We start from the raw sequence: 20,457 nt of genomic DNA, 5'->3' as shown, positions 1-20,457 counted from the left end.
ACTCAAGTTTCGCAGGTTCATTTCTGTTGTACAGACTTTTTATAGTGTTTCCAGTTTTCAACCATTCCTTCTTTGCTTAGTATTGGCTTACCATCAGATCTGTAGATACAGCTGCTTTTCTTTTCTGCAAAGGTCTTTGAAACTGTCCTATTGGCAGCTTCTATCTTCCCCATAGTCTAGCATGCTTCTACAGCTTTGGATTTCTTTTCTAGCCATTCTTGTCTTGCCATTGTCATTTTCTTTCCATCCCATTTTTTGGGCATCCGTATTAAATTTCATCTGTTTCTTTTGCTGTATTTATATATTTTTTCATTTCCTCAATTAAATTCACTATCTCATGTATTATCCACGGATTTCTACTGATTCTTGTCTTTTACATATTTGATTTTCCACCGCATTCACATCTCCCAAAGCTACCTCTTTGTCTTATGTGTACTTTTTCCCTGTTCCCATCAACTGATGGCTAATACCCTTTACAAGACTGAACAATCTCTGGCTGTTGCAGTTTACAATGAATATTCAGTTGTCATCCCCTGAATTTACTAACTCTCTGCTGTCTCTCTGTTTTAACCTGCAGTTTGTAACCAATCTATAATGGTAACAGTTCACAAACATCCTTGGTAATGAATTGCAGTTTAAAAACTGGTTTTAAAATCTATGTTACCATTACATAATTTCTCTGAAACCTTTTGGTGCCTCCAGGTCTTTTCCACGTGTACAATCCTCTTTCATAATTCTCAAACCAAATATTAGACTGATTGAAGTGTGCTTGTTGAAAAATTCTACACGGTGGCTTCTCCTTTCATTCTTCTCCCTTAATCTGTGTCGTTCTACTATTCTTCCTTGTCATCCTTATACATCTATCTTTCAATCTCTTCATCTGCTGAGCTAGTAGGTATATAAACTGGTACCACTGTGGTGGATGTTGGCTTTGCATCTATCATGGTTACAATGATGCACTGATTATACTCTTCATTGTAGTTTACTTCCATTTCTGTTTTTTTGTTCATTACTCCTGTATATTTGAGTGTGTGTTAATAACCTTCTACTCATCTGATTTGATTTCTTCTTCCCGCCAAAACACATCACCAATTCCCAATATAATTTTAACCTATCCATTTCTCTTTCTATATTTTCTAATTTACTGACCTGTTTATGGGATGTGAAATTCCACGACCTGACACATGCCAAGGAGTTTCATTTTTCCCTGATGACATCATCATCCTGAGTGGTCTCTGCCCAGTCGGTTTCTACCTCTGGTTCAGTGTATTTATTTTCTAAATTAAATTTTCTAAATTAAATATGCTGACATGAAACTACTGGTGCTGACAAGTAATTTTCCAGCATTAACAGTTTCGTATTGAGTCCAACTGTTGGGTATTTTGAAATCAATCACCATCTTTTGACACACATCATGAGGACAAGCAGTTGCCACATACAGCAAAGCAAAGCCAATAATAAGACTCATGATTTTTTAGCAAAGAAATGGAAAACAGTAAAACTTTATAATATTTCATTTAAAACAATGCAGTTCTGCCTTTTAGCCAAAAAAACAGCAGGCTTGCCATGTTATCATTTAACTGAAATTTTCATGTTCCCATAAATACGTCATTTTAAGCCAAGAATATTTTTTTTAACATGCAGTCCCCTGATATTTGTTACTAAACACTAAAGAAAAAAATTTAAAGTCTTTTACCTTGTATGCCTGTATAAATCCTTGTACGGAAAAGTCGTGAAAGAGAAATATGTCCATAAGGAATCTGAATGCTTTACTTCCCAAACGGAACAATATGTCTTCAGAAAACAGCACCTAAAGAGCAGAAATAATCACCTTACATCAGCAAAAAGAACACAAAACTCACCCACATTCTCTCTCTCTCTCTCTCTCTCTCTCTCTCTCTCTCTCTCTCTCTCTCTCTCTCTCCCCCCCCCCCCTTTCCCCCCCTCATTTCCTTCCATCATGATACAAAGCAATAATTCTTCACAACAAAAAGTAATTAAGTCAAATTAAAACACTACGTAATGTTCCAAACTATATTGAAATTTTATTATTCTGAAAAGAGGAGAGTAGAATCATTTTGACCTCAATCCATTTTTGTCTATAACATAATAACTTTCTACACAGTGTCAAAACAGAAGGCATCTGTTTGTCAGAGCATACAGCTAGACTATTCATTGTACAGTTTGATGCAAATCTATTTTTTGGATGTGAAAAAGCCCATGAATGACAATTAAGAAGCCTGAAGTACGAAAGCAGAAAATGTTGTTTTGTTTTCAAAATGGTTACAGAATCTCCCATGACTAATTCATGCATCAAAATACTATAGTTACACAACATAACAAACCTCATGAGCTGTAATGAGAAGGAAGAAGTCTTCATTGCTGAAAAAATTGCTGATACCTTAACAATACTTTATTCTGAAACTAGTTTCAGTTGTAATACTCTTATAACACACACATCAAAAGATGTGTTACTACACAAAAAACTATGATGTCCGACATGCTGACAAACAATACAGCTTGCATGTCTGTATGTGCATATAAATCTATTACATGATAATTGAAAGTGAACAAGGTAACAAATTTAACAGCCCTAGTAGTTCCACAGTTTATACCACAAACTATAATGTTCACATAATAAACTACTGAAGCAATATTCTCCAACAATACGTGTATGATTTTCATTGTACATTGGGAACAGAGTTCCATATCACAGCCAGTAATGTCCAACCACAAAACATTAGCCCAGAGCACAAGCAACTGCAAGATGTGGGCACACTGTGTCTAAAAGAGCTGACATACTTAACAGACTTAAATTCAAATAAAAATGCATAGGATGCTCTATGTAAATGAACTGGATCCCAAATACTGGCACCACTGGCCATTGTTGAGCTCCAGAGGAAACTTTTTAAGAAAGAGACACATTACTGCATGCCATACTGGATGGCCTGAATCACAGCACAAGAAGCTGCTCCGCATACTGCACTGTAATGCAAGGGAATCACATGCTTCATGAATGTCCTCAAGTCGCTAGTGGAAGGACACGACACACAGTAAAATATCATCAACATCTCAAACTCAGTTTTCCAGTATATCTTGTACTTGTCCACAATGATGCCAGGTGATTTTTTAATGCACTTATTAGCTCTGGGCATAATGTCTCTCAGATTTAAATACATGGTCATAAAATGAAGTTACTGTGAAAGCAGCTGGAATTCTAGTTTATTTTGTGAGTCTTTTGACTTACCACTAACAGTGATTAACTTGTCCGAAAGTGTCAAAGATTTTTTGAATATGTTTTTTATCAGCAAATTTTTAAGCTTTGTCAGTGTGACAGCTTAATGGCTTTCTTTTACTTTTTCCTAAATTACTGTACAGTTGATGTCATATTTAGAAATTTAATCACTTGTTATATAGCACTGTTCCCTGTTTCCACAATTATGTGTTTTCCTAGTTTCCTCCTTTTTTTTATAAAATGAAGATGTTCTGTAGCTTACATATACATCGTTTGAGTAAATAAATGGGCAATTTAATGGGAGCTGGAATTAATATCAATATAAATTATAGTGTAATTTAACAGATATTTGTATTTCACACCCTTTTTGTAGGAACAATATCCTTTGTAAGATTGTATTATGTCTGCAAGTTTGTTCACTGAGCACTTAAAAGGAAAATTGTATTTGTTGCAGTTAAATCCCAACTCTTTAGTCCAATGATCACACTATCTCTTCCCTTTCTTTGAACAGATATTTCTATTCAATGTAAGTAATCACATCAGTTGTTACCTACAGCAGTGGTTTAATGTCCAAATTGTTATGTTGTAAATACCTTAGAAGGAAAGGTAACAACTCACTTAAAATTAGTAGATGTGTTGATCTTTCCTGAAGTCCCTTCCATGAATACCATCTCAACAAAGGAAAGAACAGCTATCTGCAACCTCCAGATAGACCCCAATTTAATCCTCCTCTTGCAGACAAAGGTAACAACACTGTTGTGATGAATCACAGTGCTTACCTGATGGAAGGTATTCACTAAATGTCTGACACTTCCATCTACAAAATGCCCAGTATAACCTCCGATCACCAGGCCCATACCAAAAACCTTTACCTCGAATCAATCTTCCTCCTCAACATGATCCCCACACACCTACCTTCTATGTGCTTTCATAAACACAACAATCCTGGGTGGCCTACAGTTGCTGATCACTGTGCTCACACTGAACGAACCTCTGCCCTTGTCGACTGACACCTCCAACCAATTGCACATTGCCTAAGTTCTGATATTGAAAGATATGAACCATTTCCTTCACCAACTCTCATCATCCCCACCCCATTACCACCTGGATCCCTTCTCATCACTGTTGATATCTCTATACACCAACAACTCCATGTCCATGACCTTGCTGCTATTACACATCATCTCTCTCTATGTCCTTCCAACTGCAAACTCACCATCTCATTTCTTACACAACCAACTAATTATGTCCACATATATAGAATTTCTCCTTTGAGAAACACAAAAAAATCTGCAGTGAGACTGCAGGCATCCACATGATACCCTCTTATGCCAGCATTTATGTGGGTTATATAAGTAAATTTTCCTTGTCTCCCAAAACTTCAGATCCCTTTTCTGGTTCATAGCCACTGATGCCCCCCCCCCCCCCCCCCCCGCCCCCCAATGAACCATGGACCTTGCCTTTGGTGGGGAGGCTTGCGTGCCTCAGCGATACAGATAGCCGTACCGTAGGTGCACCCACAACAGAGGGTTATCTGTTGAGAGGCTAGACAAATGTGTGGTTCCTGAAGACGGGCAGCAGCCTTTTCAGTTGTTGGAAGGGCAACAGTCTGGACGATTGACTGAACTGGCCTTGTAACAATAACCAAATCGGCCTTGCTGTGCTGGTACTGCGAACGGCTGAAAGCAAGGGGAAACTACGGCCGTAATTTTTCCCGAGGGCATGCAGCTTTACTGTATGATTAAATGATGATGGCGTCCTCTTGGGTAAAATATTCCGGAGGTAAAATAGACCCCCATTCGGATCTCCGGGTGGGGACTACTCAAGAGGATGTCGTTATCAGGAGAAAGAAAACTGGCGTTCTATGGATCGGAGCGTGGAATGTCAGATCCCTTAATCGGGCAGGTAGGTTAGAAAATTTAAAAAGGGAAATGGATAGGTTAAAGTTAGATAAAGTGGGAATTAGTGAAGTTCGGTGGCAGGAGGAACAAGACTTCTGGTCAGGTGACTACAGGGTTATAAACACAAAATCAAATATGGGTCGTGCAGGAGTAGGTTTAATAACGAATAGGAAAATAGGAATGCGGGTAAGCTACTACAAACAGCGTAGTGAACGCATTATTGTGGCCAAGATAGATACGAAGCCCACACCTACTACAGTAGTATGCCAACTAGCTCTGCAGATGACGAAGAAATTGAAGAAATGTATGATGAAATAAAAGAAATTATTCAGATAGTGAAGGGTGATGAAAATTTAAGTCATGGGTGACTGGAATTCGGTAGTAGGAAAAGGGAGACAAGGAAACGTAGTAGGTGAATATGGACTGGGGCTAAGAAATGAAAGAGGAAGCCGCCTGGTAGAATTTTGCACAGAGCACAACTTAATCATAGCTAACACTTGGTTTAAGAATCATGAAAGAAGGTTGTATACATGGAAGAACCCTGGAGATACTAAAAGGTATCAGACAGATTATATAATGGTAAGACATAGATTTAGGAACCAGGTTTTAAATTGTAAGACATTTTCAGGGGCAGATGTGGACTCTGACCACAATCTATTGGTTATGACCTGTAGACTAAAACTGAAAAAACTGCAAAAAGGTGGGAATTTAAGGAGATGGGACCTGGATAAACTGAAAGAACCAGAGGTTGTACAGAGTTTCAGGGAGAGCATAAGGGAACAATTGACAGGAATAGGGGAAAGAAATACAGTAGAAGAAGAATGGGTAGCTTTGAGGGATGAAGTAGTGAAGGCAGCAGAGGATCAAGTAGGTAAAAAGACGAGAGCTAGTAGAAATCCTTGGGTAACAGAAGAAATATTGAATTTAATTGATGAAAGGAGAAAATATAAAAATGCAGTAAATGAAGCAGGCAAAAAGGAATACAAACATCTCAAAAATGATATTGACAGGAAGTGCAAAATGGCTAAGCAGGGATGGCTAGAGGACAAATGTAAGGATGTAGAGGCTTATCTCATGAGGGGTAAGATAGATACTGCCTACAGGAAAATTAAAGAGACCTTTGGAGATAAGAGAACCACTTGCATGAACATCAAGAGCTCAGATGGAAACCCATTTCTAAGCAAAGTAGGGAAAGCAGAAAGGTGGAAGGAGTATACAGAGGGTCTATACAAGGGCGATGTACTTGAGGACAATATTATGGAAATGGAAGAGGATGTAGATGAAGATGAAATGGGAGATACGATACTGCGTGAAGAGTTTGACAGAGCACTGAAAGACCTGAGTCGAAACAAGGCCCCCGGAGTAGACAACATTCCACTGGAACTACTAACAGCCTTGGGAGACCCAGTCCTGACAAAACTCTACAATCTGGTGAGAAAGATGTATGAAACAGGCGAACTACCCTCAGACTTCAAGAAGAATATAATAATTCCAATCCCAAAGAAAGCAGGTGTTTACAGATGTGAAAATTACTGAACAATCCGTTTAATAAGTCACAGCTGCAAAATACTAACACGAATTCTTTACAGACGAATGGAAAAACCAGGAGAAGCCGACCTCGGGGAAGATCAGTTTGGATTCCGTAGAAATACTGGAACACGTGAGGCAATACTGACCTTACGACTTATCTTAGAAGAAAGATTAAGGAAAGGCAAACCTATGTTTCTAGCATTTGTACACTTAGAGAAAGCTTTTGACAATGTTGACTGGAATACTCTCTTTCAAATTCTAAAGGTGACAGGGGTAAAATGCAGGGAGCGAAAGGCTATTTACAATTTGTACAGAAACCAGATGGCAGTTATAAGAGTCGAGGGACATGAAAGGGAAGCAGTGGTTGGGAAGGGAGTAAGACAGGGTTGTAGCCTCTCCCCGATGTTATTCAATCTGTATATTGAACAAGCAGTAAAGGAAACAAAAGAAAAGTTCGGAGTAGGTATTAAAATCCATGGAGAAAAAATAAAAACTTTGAGGTTCGCCGATGACATTATAATTCTGTCAGAGACAGCTAAGGACTTGGAAGAGCAGTTGAACGGAATGGACAGTGTCTTGAAAGGAGGATATAAGATGAACATCAACAAAAGCAAAACGAGGATAATGGAATGTAGTCGAATTAAGTCGGGTGATGCTGAGGGAATTAGATTAGGAAATGAGACACTTAAAGTAGTAAAGGAGTTTTGCTATTTGGGGAGCAAAATAACTGATGATGGTCGAAGTAGAGAGGATATAAAATGTAGACTGGCAATGGCAAGGAAAGCGTTTCTGAAGAAGAGAAATTTGTTTACATTGAGTATAGATTAAGTGTCAGGAAGTCATTTCTGAAAGTATTTGTATGGAGTGTAGCCATGTATGGAAGTGAAACATGAACGATAAATAGTTTGGACAAGAAGAGAATAGAAGCTTTCAAAATGTGGTGCTACAGAAGAATGCTGAAGATTACATGGGTAGATCACATAACTAATGAGGAAGTATTGAATAGGATTGGGGAGAAGAGAAGTTTGTGGCACAACTTGACAAGAAAAAGGGATCGGTTGGTAGGACATGTTCTGAGGCATCAAGGGATCACCAATTTAGTATTGGAGGGCAGCGTAGAGGGTAAAAATCGTAGAGGGAGACCAAGAGATGAATACACTAAGCAGATTCAGAAGGATGTAGGTTGCAGTAGGTACTGGGAGATGAAGAAGCTTGCACAGGATGGAGTAGCATGGAGAGCTGCATCAAACCAGTCTCAGGACTGAAGACCACAACAACAACAACAACAACAACAACAGCCACTGATGATATCTTCATGATTTAGACCCTGGGCCAAGACACCTTTATCATCTTTTCTCCACAACCACAAGATGTTTTCCCCACTTGCTTCACTTGGTACTCCTCAACCTGATGTGCCACCTTCCCGGATGTCGACCTACACATCTCTGATGACATCATACTTCTGTTGATATTAAGCCCACTAACCATCAATAGTACTTGCATTTTGACATCTGTCACCTTTGCCTTCCCAAATATGAAATAGTCTGGTGACCAGTGAATAGCATATCTGCTGTGATGAGAATTCCCTTGCCCATTACGTTGAAGATCCCACTAAAGGGTTTACACACAATCACTACCCCCCCCCCCCCCCCAAACCTAGTCTACAGACACATTTTCCACACCATATCCTCACACACTCCTAAGCTCACCCACCACCCCCATGAAGCAGCTGCAATGGAGCAATCAGTATCATCCAAGCCTGAAACAACTGTATCGTATCTGTCAGCAGAACTTCGACTGTCTACAGTTGTTCATGGAAATGAAGATAATCCAACCCAAAATCCTCCCAACCCTCCGAAAGTGATAATATGTCATCCATCCAATCTATGTAATGTTCAGGTCTATCCCTTTGCCACTTTCACTCCCAACTGCTCACTGTAGGCATCACACTCCTACGGGAGACCCTGGTGTGAGACCTGCCCAATTCACTCACCAAGCACAACCCCAACAGAGGCAGGGCCACCTCTGAAAACAGCACTGATACACCTTATGCTACCTCTACTGCAGTTTCTGCACAGCATTTTATGTTGGCATGGCCACCAACCAACAGCCCACCTAAATAAATGGCCACTGTCAACTGTGGATGGGAACAGAGCTGACCACCCAATGGCAAAAGACTCTACTAAGCACAATGTGCTCAATTTCAGTGGCTGCTTCACAAGCTGTGCCACCTAGATCCTTACCCCCAGTAGCACCTTTTATGAGCTATGCGGATGAGAGATCTTGCAATACATCCTTTGTGCCTATAATTCCAGTGGCCTCAATCTCCACTAACAGCCTGCTCCACACCTGCTTGCCCCAACACTTAACTTCACCAATCCTGCACCCACATGATGTTCTTTACCTTCTCCCCTTCCCCTGTTCTCTCAACTCCTCCCAACCCACTCTGCACCCTGTCATCTTTTATGTGGCACGAACTGACCACTGCCAGTGAGTCTTACTTCCATCCCGTACACTTGCTGCCTTCCTCTGGGCTGTTGGTCACCCTTCCCTAACCCTGTCAACCCTGTCTCCCACTCCCTGCCTCACGTCTCCACTCATGCATTCCACCCAAAACAACTTCTCAACAGCAGACTACCTGCAGAATTGCAGTCCCGCACTGTGTACTGTGTCAGCACATTGCAGCTCTACAAGTGTGTGTGTGATTTTTTTAATTTTATTATTATTGTTATTATTATTATTATTTCTTTCTTTTCTCAGACATTATATCTGGTCAAAAATGGAAAGTGACGCGGACCTTGATCAAGCGTGATTTCCTTTTAACTGTATGGTATATGTTACATTGCATTTAGGAACTTTCGGGTAATTGAACATGTATCAATAATTGCGGATTTCTGTAGTTGTATATATAAGTTTGGATGTAGCTGTATTGCATTGATGTACTGGTGGATATTGTGTGGTATGACTCCTGTAGTTGATAGTATAATTGGTATAATGTCAACTATATCCTGATGCCACATGTCCTTGACTTCCTCAGCCAGTTGGATGTATTTTTCAATTTTTTCTCCTGTTTCCTTCTATTATTTGCTGTATTGGGTATGGATATTTCGATTAGTTGTGTTAATTTCTTCTTTTTATTGGTGAATATGATGTCAGGTTTGTTATGTGGTGTTGTTTAATCTGTTATAATGGTTCTGTTCCAGTATAATTTGTATTCCTCATTCTCCAGTACATTTTGTGGTGCATACTTGTATGTTGGAACGTGTTGCTTTATTAGTTTATGTTGTAAGGCAAGCTGTTGATGTATTATTTTTGCTACATTGTCATGTCTTCTGGGGTATTCTGTATTTGCTAGTATTGTACATCCGCTTGTGATGTGATCTACTGTTTCTATTTGTTGTTTGCAAAGTCTGCATTTATCAGTTGTGGTATTGGGATCTTTAATAATATGCTTGCTGTAATATCTGGTGTTTATTGTTTGATCCTGTATTGCAATCATGAATCTTTCCGTCTCACTGTATATATTGCCTTTACTTAGCCATGTGTTGGATGCGTCATGATCGATGATACGGGTCCTTGCCATGTAGTGTTTTCTTTTTCCAATTTACTTTCTTTGTATCTGTTGGTGTTATGTGGTCTAAAGGGTTGTAGAAGTGGTTATGAAATTGAAGTGGTGTAGCTGACGAATTTTTATGAGCAATTGCTTTGCGTATTTTGCTAGTTTCTGCTCATTCTATAAAGAATTTTCTTAAATTGTCTACCTGTCCATAATGTAGGTTTTTTATGTCGATGAATCCCCTTCCTCCTTCCTTTCTGCTTAATGTGAATCTTTCTGTTGCTGAATGTATGTGATGTATTCTATATTTGTGGCATTGTGATCGTGTAAGTGTATTGAGCGCTTCTAGGTCTGTGTTACTCCATTTCACTACTCCAAATGAGTAGGTCAATATTGGTATAGCATAAGTATTTATAGCCTTTGTCTTGTTTCTTGCTGTCAATTCTGTTTTCAATATTTTTGTTAGTCTTTGTCTATATTTTTCTTTTAGTTCTTCTTTAATATTTGTATTATCTATTCCTATTTTTTGTCTGTATCCTAGATATTTATAGGCATCTGTTTTTTTCATCGCTTCTATGCAGTCGCTGAGGTTATCCAATATGTAATCTTCTAGTTTAGTGTGTTTTCCCTTGACTATGCTATTTTTCTTACATTTGTCTGTTCCAAAAGCCATATTTATATCATTGCTGAATACTTCTGTTATCTTTAGTAATTGGTTGAGTTGTTGATTTGTTGCTGCCAGTAGTTTTAGATCATCCATGTATAGCAAATGTGTGATTTTGTGTGGGTATGTTCCAGTAATATTGTATCCATAATTTGTATTATTTAGCATGTTGGATAGTGGGTTCAGAGCAAGGCAGAACCAGAAAGGACTTAATGAGTCTCCTTGGTATATTATTATTAATTATTATTATTATTATTATTATTATTATTATTATTATTATTATTATTATTATTATTATTTTACTGTGAGTATGGAAGCCAGCCCACATGCAAGCTTACTATTAGGACAGTATGAGAGTCAGTGCACCACTGCCATTTTCTCAGTGAATGGAGCTCTCTCTCACACATGCGTTGCATCGAGGTGGAAGATCGGAAATGGCAATTAAGTACAGCTCTCACTCCATGTTACCTGTAACTTTAGCTGCTCACATAGTTTCCTGTTTTAAAATTTTGTTGTTTTGTTTTATACTTCCTGGACACTCAATTCAATTTTCGTTACTTTAAACAATTCTACTTTTATAATCTTATTATTTTATACTTTTTACAGTTTACAGGTCCTCTGTTCTACACTCTTAATATCTGAACGATGATTCTTACATAATTTTGCTTTTTTTTTTTAAATTTTACGCAAGTTACTGTAATGTTTTAGCAAATGTAAATACAGGATGCTCATCCCCATTGTTCTACACTCTTGGACTTTTAATGATAAATTTTCTACGCAATTTTCCTTTTTATTATTTTAGTGTAAAATGATCTTTTTATGCAAATTACTGTAATGTTTTACTAAATGCAAATCCATGATGCTCACAGCACAGCTCCATCTCTTCCTTGCTGGCTTCTTCCCCCCCTCTCCTAATCTCTCTCACTCCATTCGTCTCCCTCTTCCCTCTCTCCAACAATTAGATATTTAAAACTTGGACAACAGTTGCACACCATAGTATTCAGATGTGACGTTCTGATACAGACACAAGTTGCTGACCCAACGACATACATCAATTCAACATTTTCTATTTTTTGTAAAATAATAGACAGTACAGCATCAGACAGAAATCAATCATTCTGTAAAAAATACTATCAGGACTGAAAAGTAAAAAATATATTAGAACTGTTTTCAGTCTTTCTTACATGCCTTTTGCCAAATCAGTATTTCTACAATTATGTGACTTGTTTACCTTTAACCTTTAGATTGTTTACATCCTGCCAGAACATTCTCTATCATATTTAAAAAGGTACATTGTCCTCCCCAATGATTCAGTAGGCACCTCTTTAAAAGAGAGAGAGAGAGAGAGAGAGAGAGAGAGAGAGAGAGAGAGAGAGAGAGAATGTAAATACTGCCTGTTACCCTGCACAAGAAGTCAGCAGTTATGAACTACACAAAAACTTCACACACTTGTAATCATGCACCACAGTAACTGCATCATTTGTCAAAGAATGTAAGTTTTATGAGTGTTTAATGGTAAATACTTATTTCAACTGAGCCATGTAGTTTTTTACTTCTTCATACAAGTGTGTCACTAACTCTACTAACTAGTAACCACTATATAAGAATTTTTTATTGGCACTACTACATATTAATACCATCCGCTAACTTATTTCAGATAAGATACACATTTCCAACATAGCTACTTACATTTTCAATAATATTGTTCACTGTGGCTCTTGATGAGGTTATTTGAAACAGCTGTATTCGAACTCTGGATGAAACATTGTACGGCAGGCTGCGGCTGATAGCCAGGGATGAAGTTGCCACTCCGACTATGATTACGATCGGCAACTGTGGTACATAAGCACTGCAAACAAAACTTCAGGTAACACATGGTGGCTTTTTTTCGTTGATTTTAAGAACTGTAAGAATGCAACACAAACTTCAATGTTAACTCACTTTTTAAAAACCGAAATTTTTGAATGCATGGTTAGGGTGTAGTATTAATACAGCCCATTTTTTAAGAGCACTCAGGTTTCTCAATCCTGGAGATGTGGAACATGTGCTTGCTAACGCACTGTTTTCAAAAACATTAATTTAATACATATATTAGCCAAGAAAGTTTCTGATGTGTACAACAAGCTCGTATCTTAAATTTTATTCCATAAAATTGGTTCTCTCTAGTTTATCTTCTTTCGAGACACTCTGATGTCCTTTGTGGAATGGGTTATGGCCAAATATACAGAATTACAGAAGATTGTGCTCTCTATAAAGTGGAATAGGTGTAAAAATGAGTTCAGGGAGTTTGCAGAAGGCAACACATTCAAAGTCGCTGATACGTAATAACAACAACACAAGTATGCAGCTATTATCTAAAGTTATCTCCATACTGAACACTTTAAGGACTACATTTTCAGCTGGTGTTATCAAAAAGTGAGGTACATTAAGCCATACCATATTTCTGCTAACACTTCTCCATTTCTTTTTGTTTCCTAGGCCCCATCATTTACCCATTACCAGTAGCACATGATGCATTGTCATCACCAATAAACTATCAGTAGCTTCATGCTTTGTAACATGCTGGTCAAACACAGTCACCCTCACTCACTTTTTCCTTGTTTAGAAACAATGGCCATTTTACATCTTATTCTATATTCTAGCACTCATTATCTTCCATATAAACAGAAATGATGTCTGATTTTGCATTGTTTTTTGATGCAGTTTTGAAATTACCCTGCATTGCTACAGCTCTAAATTATGTTTTACGAAAATTTTATGAACACTGCATATATAAATATATAAAAAAAAACAAAGATGATGTGACTTACCAAATGAAAGTGCTGGCAGGTCGACAGACACACAAACATACACACTAAATTCAAGCTTTCGCAACAAACTGTTGCCTCATCAGGAAAGAGGGAAGGAGAGGGAAAGACGAAAGGAAGTGGGTTTTAAGGGAGAGGGTAAGGAGTCATTCCAATCCCGGGAGCGGAAAGACTTACCTTAGGGGGAAAAAAGGACAGGTATAGACTCGCGCGCACACACACACATATCCCTCCACACATACAGACACAAGCAGACATATTTAAATATGTCAGACAAGCCTGAGAAAATAAAATATGTGAGCGTAATCAGTCTCCCATCCTTCATCAAAGACACCAACCACTTTCTCGAACGCCTGGAATCCTTACCCAATCCGTTACCCCCAGAAACCATCCTTGTAACCATTGATGCCACTTCCTTATACACAAATATCCCGCACGTCCAGGGCCTCGCTGCGATGGAGCACTTCCTTTCACGCCGATCACCTGCCACCCTACCTAAAACCTCTTTCCTCATTACCTTAGCCAGCTTCATCCTGACCCACAACTTCTTCACTTTTGAAGGCCAGACATACCAGCAATTAAAGGGAACAGCCATGGGTACCAGGATGGCCCCTTTGTACGCCAACCTATTCATGGGTCGCTTAGAGGAAGCCTTCTTGGTTACCCAGGCCTGCCAACCCAAAGTTTGGTACAGATTTATTGATGACATCTTCATGATCTGGACTCACAATGAAGAAGAACTCCAGAATTTCCTCTCCAACCTCAACTCCTTTGGTTCCATCAGATTCACCTGGTCCTACTCCAAATCCCATGCCACTTTCCTTGATGTTGACCTCCACCTGTCCAATGGCCAACTTCACACGTCCGTCCACATCAAACCCACCAACAAGCAACAGTACCTCCATTACGACAGCTACCACCCATTCCACATCAAACGGTCCCTTCCCTACAGCCTAGGTCTTCGTGGCAAACGAATCTGCTCCAGCCCGGAATCCCTGAAGCATTACACCAACAACCTGACAACAGCTTTCGCATCCCGCAACTACCCTCCCGACCTGGTACAGAAGCAAATAACCAGAGCAACTTCCTCATCCTCTCAAACCCAGAACCTCCCACAGAAGAACCACAAAAGTGCCCCACTTGTGACAGGATACTTTCCGGGACTGGATCAGATTCTGAATGTGGCTCTCCAGCAGGGATACGACTTCCTAAAATCCTGCCCAGAAATGAGATCCATCCTTCATGAAATCCTCCCCACTCCACCAAGAGTGTCTTTCCGCCGTCCACCTAACCTTCGTAACCTCTTAGTTCATCCCTATGAAATCCCCAAACCACCTTCCCTACCCTCTGGCTCCTACCCTTGTAACCACCCCCGGTGTAAAACCTGTCCCATGCACCCTCCCACCACCACCTACTCCAGTCCTGTAACCCGGAAGGTGTACACGATCAAAGGCAGAGCCACGTGTGAAAGCACCCACGTGATCTACCAACTGACCTGCCTACACTGTGACGCATTCTATGTGGGAATGACCAGCAACAAACTGTCCATTCGCATGAATGGACACAGGCAGACAGTGTTTGTTGGTAATGAGGATCACCCTGTGGCTAAACATGCCTTGGTGCACGGCCAGCACATCTTGGCACAGTGTTACACCGTCCGGGTTATCTGGATACTTCCCACTAACACCAACCTATCCGAACTCCGGAGATGGGAACTTGCTCTTCAATATATCCTCTCTTCCCGTTATCCACCAGGCCTCAAACTCCGCTAATTTCAAGTTGCCGCCACTCATACCTCACCTGTCATATGTGGAGTGAAGTGCTAATCAAAACAAAATCTATCTGCACAAATTTCTGGGAAGAAACATGCTCATTCCATGCAAATTTGCAATACACAATACAAAATTCTCTGGTATGTGACAACCTACACTAAGTTAATTTGTTGCACATGGAGAGAGTATTAATATTAAGGTTTATCACATGGCTTGAACAGACCAGGCCACGAAACTGTGTGTAGAACAATAATGAAACCAAGAGAACCTGTGGAAGCAAGCAAACCATTAGGTAAGGTGGAGAAAAGCTGTAAGAGAAAGATTCCAGGACATGGAAAAAAAAAAAAATAAAAAAAAAAAATGAAACTAGAAGACAACAGATGCAGGTATGTCTGATGGCACGGAATTAGGAGGATAAGGAATTTGGTACATCAAGATGGTGACTTGAGTTGGAAAGGGGAGTGACTGTAGTTACAAAGGTGCCACCACAGGCCAGAGAGAAATAGACATTACTGGGGGCAATAACATGGTCATATCCCATTAATACTGTGCAAAATTTAAGTACACATAAATATTAACAAAGCCACAGTAAGTTCTTAGAAAATAATTTAAAACAAAGTGATTAGCTTTACTTTTGTCTTTAGTTTGTTCGTTCCTAATACCACTCCACTCATTCTTAAGTATTCACTCGTTTGCTATTCTCTCTCTCTCTCTCTCTCTCTCTCTCTCTCTCTCACACACACACACACACACACACACACACACTACATTCATATGCTCACTTCACGAACCACTGAAGTGCATGGCAGAGCCTACTACCCATTTTACCACATACTGGGGTTACTTTTCATTCCATTTGGAGTGTGTGAAGAATGGATGCTTAAATAAATCACATATTTAGGATCTGTTATCATTCACACTAGAAACTGAACCTGAGATCTGTAGACACATTTAAACTGTAAGAAATTCTACAGCAAAACTAGCTCGCATCTGGAAGGACATCGCCATCACTGCCAAGACTAAGTCCACACGTGTCCCAACTCTAATCTTCCCTATCGAGATCTACCCAGCAGAAACTTGGATGACAAAGACAGCAGGTTGTTGCGGGATGGAAGTGCATCTATGAAAGACTACTTCAAGTACCTCGGACAGCGCACCGAACTAACGAATTAATCCTTAGGCAGCTCTGCATCAGAATGATACTGTCGACTTACACTCCTGGAAATTGAAATAAGAACACCGTGAATTCATTGTCCCAGGAAGGGGAAACTTTATTGACACATTCCTGGAGTCAGATACATCACATGATCACACTGACAGAACCACAGGCAGATAGACACAGGCAACAGAGCATGCACAATGTCGGCACTAGTACAGTGTATATCCACCTTTCGCAGCAATGCAGGCTGCTATTCTCCCATGGAGACGATCGTAGAGATGCTGGATGTAGTCCTGTGGAACGGCTTGCTATGCCATTTCCACCTGGCGCCTCAGTTGGACCAGAGTTCGTGCTGGACGTGCAGACTGCGTGAGACGACGCTTCATCCAGTCCCAAACATGCTCAATGGGGGACAGATCCGGAGATCTTGCTGGCCAGGGTAGTTGACTTACACCTTCTAGAGCACGTTGGGTGGCACGGGATACATGCAGACGTGCATTGTCCTGTTGGAACAGCAAGTTCCCTTGCCGGTCTAGGAATGGTAGAACGATGGGTTCGATGACGGTTTGGATGTACCGTGCACTATTCAGTGTCCCCTCGACGATCACCAGTGGTGTACGGCCAGTGTAGGAGATCGCTCCCCACACCATGATGCCGGGTGTTGGCCCTGTGTGCCTCGGTCATATGCAGTCCTGATTGTGGCGCTCACCTGCACGGCGCCAGACACGCATATGACCATCATTGGCACCAAGGCAGAAGCGACTCTCATCGCTGAAGACGACACGTCTCCACTCGTCCCTCCATTCACGCCTGTCGCGACACCACTGGAGGTGGGCTGCACGATGTTGGGGCGTGAGCGGAAGACGGCCTAACGGTGTGCGGGACCGTAGCCCAGCTTCATGGAGACGGTTGCGAATGGTCCTCGCCGATACCCCCAGGAGCAACAGTGTCCCTAATTTGCTGGGAAGTGGCGGTGCGGTCCCCTACGGCACTGCGTAGGATCCTACGGTCTTGGCGTGCATCCGTGCGTCGCTGCGGTCCGGTCCCAGGTCGACGGGCACGTGCACCTTCCGCCGAGCACTGGCGACAACATCGATGTACTGTGGAGACCTCACGCCCCACGTGTTGAGCAATTCGGCGGTACGTCCATCCGGCCTCCCGCATGCCCACTATACGCCCTCACTCAAAGTCCGTCAACTGCACATACGGTTCACGTATGTTCATGCTACCAGTGTGAAAGACTGCGATGGAGCTCCGTATGCCACGGCAAACTGGCTGACACTGACGGCGGCGGTGCACAAATGCTGCGCAGCTAGCGCCATTCGACGGCCAACACCGCGGTTCCTGGTGTGTCCGCTGTGCCGTGCGTGTGATCATTGCTTGTACAGCCCTCTCGCAGTGTCCGGAGCAAGTATGGTGGGTCTGACACACCGGTGTCAATGTGTTCTTTTTTCCATTTCCAGGAGTGTATCAATCAAAATCAGTTGAAATATTTTGGTCAGACTGCCAGAAGACAAGAGGCAACAGAAAGAACAATCGAAGAGGGAAAAGTCAATGGTCGAAGGCCAACTATAGGATGAGCACCATTGCAGTGGATAGACTAGATTATGAGCCTCAGTGGTATGGGCTCACAGCAAGCAAGTCACCATGCGAAAGACAGAGCTTTGTGAAGAAGATCGTAAAGGGGCTTGCCATATGGTGTCACTACACCCTTGGAGAGGGAGGGGGAGATGGGGGGGGGGGGGGGGGGGGGAAGAAAGAGAGAGAGAGAGAGAGAGAGAGAGAGAGAGAGAGAGAGATACATGTGTAATACATTCCTAGATGCCTCATTTCATACTGGTTCTTCAAACTTTGTAAGTGGATAGCTGGAGCCTGTTCTGAAGCATCTGCTGGCACAGATGTTTCAGCATTTCCATGATGCTCTCCAGTAGGTCAAAAAAACTGCGACCATACACACTGCCATTTTTTGTACGCATTCAAAGTCCTCTGTTAATCTATCTGGTATGGGCCCCACTGCTTGAACATTTTTATGTGCATAACAACAAATCTAAATGACATGCACTTACCACATTTATAGACAGAATAATTTAACTGGATAGATAAAAAATCCACTCACCAAGCGGTGGTAAGACACACACACAAAAATACTGTAATTAGGCAAGCTTTCGGAGTCAAGTTTCTACTCCATCAGGCAGAAGAGTTGACGGGGAAGGAAGAGGGAGGGAATAGGACTGGAGAGATCGAGGAACAGGGGTAAGTTTAGGGAAAGTCACCCAGAAACGAGTGTCGGGGGAGACTTACTTCATGGGATGAGAAGGAAAGACTGTTGGGGACTACATTGGATCAGATTTAAAAACCTGAGAGCTTAAAGGTGGAAGACAGGGTAATATGCAGGACAGAGATTACTGCTTAAACATCATGCACGAGTTAATAAGAGTGAAAAGCTAAGTGTGTTGTACACGTGAAAGAGGCGGGAGGGAGGGGGGGGGGGGGGGGGGGCAGTGAAAAATACAGGTAAGACAATGAAAGATGTAGAAAACTAAGCCAGAGTGAAGAAAAGAGTAGTTATCATGAAGAAATGCTGAGATGGAAGAAATGAACGTAAATTACAGCCAGATAGATGGCGAGAAGAAAGCTCATGTTGTAGCGATAGTTCCCACCTGCGGAGTTCTGAGAAACTGGTGTCTGGGGGAAGAATCCAGATGGTGCATGTGGTGAAACTGGTGCCAAGGTCATGACTGTCATGTTGCAGAGCATGCTCTGCAACAGGATATTGCATGTTATCAGTATACACCCTCTACCTATGCCCATTCATCTTAATTGATAATTTGGTGGTAGTCACGCCGATATAAAGGGCCGAACATTGTTTACATAACAGCTAGTACAGGACATTTCTTGTTTCACAGGTGGCTCTCCCTTCGATAATATACGTTCTGCCAGTTTCAGGGCCGCTATAGGTGATGGCGGGAGGGTGCATAGGGCAAGTCTTGCAGTGTGGACGGTCACAGGGGTAGGAGCCATAGGGTAGGGGAGCAGAGGGTCTGAGAAGAACACTGCGGAGATTGGGAGGGTGACAAAAAACTAATGTAGATGTGGTGGGCAAAATTTCAGACTGAATGGATCTCATTTCAGGGCATGATTTTAGAAAGTCATGACTCTGTCAAAGTAGATGATTAATACATTCCAGACCAGGATAATACTGAGTCACCAGTGGTGTGATCCAAATTTGTTTCTTGGACGGATCAGCAGTACCAGGAATGGGTGGGATGGCCGGAGAAATTTGCTTTTGAACTAAGTTGGAAGCTGGTGGGTGAAGGCTGACGTGAGAATGGTGGTGTACTGCTGTAACGAGTCTGGATCCGAAAAAATATGTTTGCCTCAGATGCGAAGGCTGTATGGGAGGGAATGTTTGTCATGGAAAGAATGGCAATTGACAAAATATAAGTACTGTTGTTTGTTGGTAGGTTTAATGTGGACAAAAGAGTATAGCTGGTCTTCAGTGGGGACGAGATCAATATCACGGGAAGTGGCATGAAATTCAGAATTGGACCATGTGAAGTTTTATTGGGAGAAGGTATTCAGAGATTCCAGGAATTTTAACAGGTCAGTCTCACCATGAGTCCACACAGTAGAAATGTCATCAATGTATCTAAATGAAACCAGGGGCTGAAGACTTATGGATCCCAAGAAAGCCCCCTCCAAATGACCCATGAAAAGGTTGGCTTAGGAAGGGGCCATCCTGGTTCACATGTATATCTGCCCTTCAAAGGTGAAGTAGTTGTTGGTAAGTATTAAGTTGATTAATGTGAGTAGGAAGGATGTCATAGGTTTGG

The 20,457-nt window shown here is 41.2% G+C and overlaps 1 protein-coding gene across 1 annotated transcript in view; it reads right to left on the bottom strand.

Annotated features, from left to right (window-relative positions):
• Nucleotides 1–20,457, bottom strand: part of LOC126419149 (origin recognition complex subunit 3) — a 136,506-nt gene that overhangs the window by 65,823 nt on the left and 50,226 nt on the right. Inside the window, exons 6-7 of the mRNA XM_050086258.1 lie at nucleotides 12,576–12,735; nucleotides 1,697–1,810 (exon numbers count right to left, since the gene is read on the bottom strand). Of these exons, the coding sequence (XP_049942215.1) occupies nucleotides 1,697–1,810; nucleotides 12,576–12,735 (274 nt within the window). The remainder of the gene's footprint in view (nucleotides 1–1,696; nucleotides 1,811–12,575; nucleotides 12,736–20,457) is intronic.

Source organism: Schistocerca serialis, chromosome 9 (genome assembly GCF_023864345.2).
Source record: "Schistocerca serialis cubense isolate TAMUIC-IGC-003099 chromosome 9, iqSchSeri2.2, whole genome shotgun sequence".
Lineage (NCBI taxonomy): Eukaryota > Metazoa > Arthropoda > Insecta > Orthoptera > Acrididae > Schistocerca > Schistocerca serialis.
This window is presented reverse-complemented; position numbering and strand designations above follow the sequence as displayed.